Source organism: Melozone crissalis, unplaced genomic scaffold, assembly GCF_028551555.1.
Source record: "Melozone crissalis strain CALT ecotype California unplaced genomic scaffold, PUWL_Pcris_2 ptg000034l_1, whole genome shotgun sequence".
Lineage (NCBI taxonomy): Eukaryota > Metazoa > Chordata > Aves > Passeriformes > Passerellidae > Melozone > Melozone crissalis.
In genome coordinates, this window is record NW_026535812.1 from 5,802,510 (window position 1) to 5,806,998 (window position 4,489).

The 4,489-nt window shown below is 51.7% G+C and overlaps 1 protein-coding gene across 1 annotated transcript; it reads right to left on the reverse strand.

Moving 5' to 3' along the window:
* Positions 1-311: 311 nt before the first annotated feature.
* On the reverse strand, positions 312-3,553 carry A4GNT (alpha-1,4-N-acetylglucosaminyltransferase). Its single transcript, XM_054282997.1, has 3 exons — positions 3,365-3,553; positions 2,224-2,673; positions 312-923 (listed from the first exon to the last, which is right to left on the reverse strand). The coding sequence occupies exons 1-3, from the start codon at positions 3,479-3,481 to the stop codon at positions 312-314; spliced, it is 1,179 nt and encodes a 392-aa protein (XP_054138972.1). The 5' UTR covers positions 3,482-3,553.
* Between the last annotated feature and the right edge of the window lie 936 nt (positions 3,554-4,489).

Sequence of the window (4,489 nt, forward strand, 5' to 3'; positions counted from 1 at the left end):
GAGGAGCAGAGACAACATCGCTCCTGGGAGGCCACCCCTCTCTTTAGGAGCTTTTCCCTTGGAGAAGCTTGTGAACAGGCTCAAAGTCTGTCAGATTTGGGAAGGTTTGGTGCATGAGCACCTGTCAGGAAACAGCACTGAGGCAAAGGAGTCCTTGGAGGCTACGTCTGACGGATACCCACCACCATCCTCAGCATCCCAAGGGAATAGGAACAGTGGTCATGTAAAGTTCCTTCTTTCTCCTACAAACCTGGATATGAGTGGGGATTGTGTTTGGCTGGAAGGATCACCCCTCTCCTCCTTGCTCCATGTCACTCAGCCTCCTCAGGCTCTGGGAGATCCCTGTGCTTGGCATTCTGGATCAGGTCCTCATAGGTGCTGGGGCAGTAGGTTTTGTAGAGGTTCTCAGCCAGGGTGTTGCTGCCGGCCACCACGACCTTGCGGTTGCGGTTCATGAAGTTCCAGAGGTGCAGCGCGTAGGAGTGGGTGAAATTGGGGCTTTTATCCCACACCTGGTAGTACCGGCTCCAGGCTGGGTACGGGATGGGGTAGAAACGCTGCGGGTTGAGGAAGGAGATGTTCTGGCAGCTGTGGTCCTCGGTGCCTTGGAAATCCGTCAGGTTGCAGAGCGTTTTGAGCATCCTGGTCATCAGGAAGGGGCCCTGGTTGCCCCAGATGTTGCCGTTGTACTTGAGTACAAAGTTCTCCATGCAGTCCCAGATGAACTTGTGGCGGGCGGGGAAGCCGAAGATGCCATTGCTGGAGAAGCGCGACTTCTGTGCGGCCAGGAAGCTCCGCTGGGGAATGGGCCGGATGGAGATCACATCCGTGTCCATGTAGATGCCCCCGTACTTCCAGATGAGTGCCAGTCTGCTGGCGTCAGAGCTGACGTGCACCCAGTTCTTCTCCTGCTCCGGGACCACCTGCAGAACGGGAAAAATGAGACGTGATGCCGCAGGCGGGGAACAGATCCAGTCCATCCACAGAGCTGAAAATGGCACCATAAATCCTCACTGCAAACCCTCATGGCTGCAAATGGCACTGACAGCTCTGGCTGCCTCCAGCCATTGGATTTACTGTGATAAGATAAGGAGCAGAGTGTGCCCATGTTCACAGGGGTCTTAGGATGAGGGAAGAGATGAGGATCTGACTCCATGTTTCAGAAGGCTTGATTTATTATTTTATGATATATATTACATTAAAACTATACTAAAAGAATAGAAGAAAGGATTTCATCAGAAGGCCAGCTAAGAATAGAACAACAAAGAATGATAACAAAGGCTTGTGGCTCAGACTCTCTGTCTGAGCCCGCTCACTTGTGATTGGCCATTAATTAGAAACAACCACATGAGACCAATCACAGATCCACCTATTGCATTCCACAGGAGCAGATAACCATTGTTTACATTTTTTTCATGAGGCCTCTCAGCTTCTTGGGAGGAAAAATCCTAAGGAAAGGATTTTCCATAAAAGATGTCTGTGACAGCAGAGCAGTGCTTTGTTGGCATTAGCAATGCAGGAACATTTCCCAGGTGGTTTGATGGCACCTACAGTGTTAACTCAATGCCACCATGAGTCATTCCCTTCTATTTCAGAGGGACACAACCCACTTAACACACTCCCAGATCCCTCCCAGCTCTTTGAACCAGGCTGGAGGCTTTTCATCGGTGTTTGTTGGCATTTGGAGTAATTTTTTCTCAGGATAAGAAAGACTTTGGAAGAAATCTGCCTGCCCTGCCCAAGCAGTTTGACTAAAGCTGCTTGTGGGAAGTTTGCCCGAGGAACTTTTTCTAGGGTGGGGCTCACCAGATCCCACCTTGGCTTTGCATGTTGCTGCTATAGAACCTGAAATCTCTCCCCTATCTCTTATCTCCTGCGCGCTTTGTCAGAGTGAGGCAGCTCTATCAAGTGCTCAGGCAGCACATTTTGTTCAACCAGCTTCTGTTGGGGAAGATTATTAAGGCTGTTTTCTCAAAACACGTCTGCAATCTATTTTTACCGATATTTCCTTTGCCAAAAAATCCGATTCTCCAGATAAGGCCGATCACGTATGCCATAAACAGAGAGATGAATACACAGCAGAACGCGGCCAAAATGAATCTGTTCCCAACCAAAACAATGAAAGTCACTAATTTCACACAGTCCTGGATTCCTCATTCCTTTTAAAGCCTTTCCCCACCCCTGGTTATAACTAAAGAGTTTTCCACTTTTTTAAACACTCACCTGGTTGTACCACTGGAGCAGGGGCGTCTCCTGGAAGACGGTTTCCATCTGGAGAGGGAAAAGGAAGACATTCTTCATGGAAGACAAGAGGGAGAAGGCTGCGTAGCTGGTGTTCATGTCCAGGGCTGTCTCGTTGGTGAGCCCCCTCATGAAGAGGATGATGGGCCTGTCCTGGTAGATGCGGGCGGCGGATTCCACGGAGCACGACACCAGCGGCGGCGGCTCCAGGCGCTCCGTGGTCTCCAGGAAAATGATGCTTTTGCCAAGGTTCAGCACCTGCTCAGGCGTCAGGTACTGCTGGGCCATGGGCAAGTAGGAGAAGACACAGCTGGACAAGAGGGAGATCTCGTACAAAATGCCCGAGACAAAGCAGAAACAGAGGCATATCTGGATTTTCCTCAACATTCTTTCTTTCCTGGAGCGTTTGGGGGCGTGCCTCCGACATGGGTGCTAAGGAGAGACAAGGAACAGCAAAAGGAGGAGCCAGTTGTTGTTGCTCAGCAGGACTGGGAAATGGAGGGATGAGGCTTTGGACAGTGAAAGGTGAAGGCAGCTTGGTGACAGGCCTGGTGACAATCCCTCTATGGGTACAGAGGGCTCTTCCCCCCAGGATGAAGATCTGGGGTCCCACCTCCTTGGCCACAGCCAGGCAGGGGGAACCAGGAGAGGTCTTGGAGAAGGGATGGGCAGCTGTGTCCCATGGTGCAGGCATGGGCTTGGCAGCAAGGGAAGGACCCAGGCAGAGAGGGTGGGAAGGGTCACCACAGCAAAGCAAGGAGCCCCAAGAGCATCCCTGGGGCAGACTGGTGTGGGAAACTGCTCCCAAACACTGCAGTGCCATTCCAACACGTGCTTGTCTCAGGGAATCTGTGGAGCCAAATGTGCCCATGGAATTAGGTGCCCCAGGAGGCCGTGAGTGTCACAGGGCGAAGGCTGTGATTTCAGTTTGGGGTCTGTCACCCAAAGGTAAAATATCAGCATGCCAAAGGCTTTTCCCCAATCCATTCCTTCTGCTAACACTTCAACTGTGAGGGATGTGAGGGATTTGTGTCCTGCAGTGATGGAGTCTTGTGATGGACCAGGAGGAGCAGATGAGGATAGGAAATGGATGGTTTCATACAAGGAAGGAATTATGACCTACCTGGATTATAGTCCTGACAAATCTACATTTCCACCACCTTTTCTTGCCCTGGCGGTGACTGTTGGACTCCTGCAAAGCCCAGCTCCCTGGTGAGGACACCCAAACCTTCTGGAGCATGCAAAGGGATTTCTGGAGGTACCAGGATGCTGCACAGGGGAAACCCAGCTCTGCTGCTGGCTCAGCCTCAGTCCCAGCAAAGGTGTGGGATCCACCTAGAAGGACAAAGAAGGGCCACGTTTGGTGAGACCCAAAAGGACAAAGAAGGGCCATGTTTGGTGAGACCCACCTTGTGCCTGGCACAGCTCCCCCTTCCCGTCCCAGCAGCACACGAGGCCATACAGCCATGGGGAGTTCCTGCTGGTAAGAGGCAGGATGGAATGGGATCTGCCCTGCACTGTCTGGTGGCACAAGGAAATTCCCTCCTGAAATGACACCTGGCTGCACCTGAGTGGCCCTGCAGGGACCAGGAGCCAGGGTCCAGCTGAGGGGACTTACCTAGAATGACAACCTGATGTCCAAGAAGCCCTGAAAGTGCCCAGAGCTTGATTGATTGAAGGGAATGGCAGGAAACACAGCTCTGTGTGCTGGGATAATTAATGAGCCTCATTCCATGTCACCCTTCCAGAATACAGATAAGTCTGGAGAGAAGCAAACCCCATGGAAATTCCCTGCCAGTGCTGAACTTGTGCTTGGAGCTGTGGCAGCTCCTGATCCATTTCTCAGAGCTGGATCTCATCAAATTAAATATTAAAGCAGTGACTGTTCCCATGAGTGCTGCTTCCCATGCTGAATAACAGATTTTGTTGTTTTCCATTCCAGCTGCACAGGGTTTCTCATCACATCCTGGGTTCCCAGGACAGCACAGGAGTTTGGGAAGAAATTCTTGGGTGTGAGGGTGGAGACGCCCTGGCACAGGTTGCCCAGGGAAGCTGTGGCTGCCCCTGGATCCCTGGGAGTGCTCAAGGCCAGGTTGGAACAATCTGGGTTAGTGGAAGGTGTCCCTGTACATGGCAATGGTGGCGCTGGATGGGCTTTAAGTTCCACTCCAACCCAAACCTTTCTGGGATTCCGTATTCAATGTTAATTTTTCCAATCTCATTCCCAGTTTCTCTCGTTGTCCCTGCG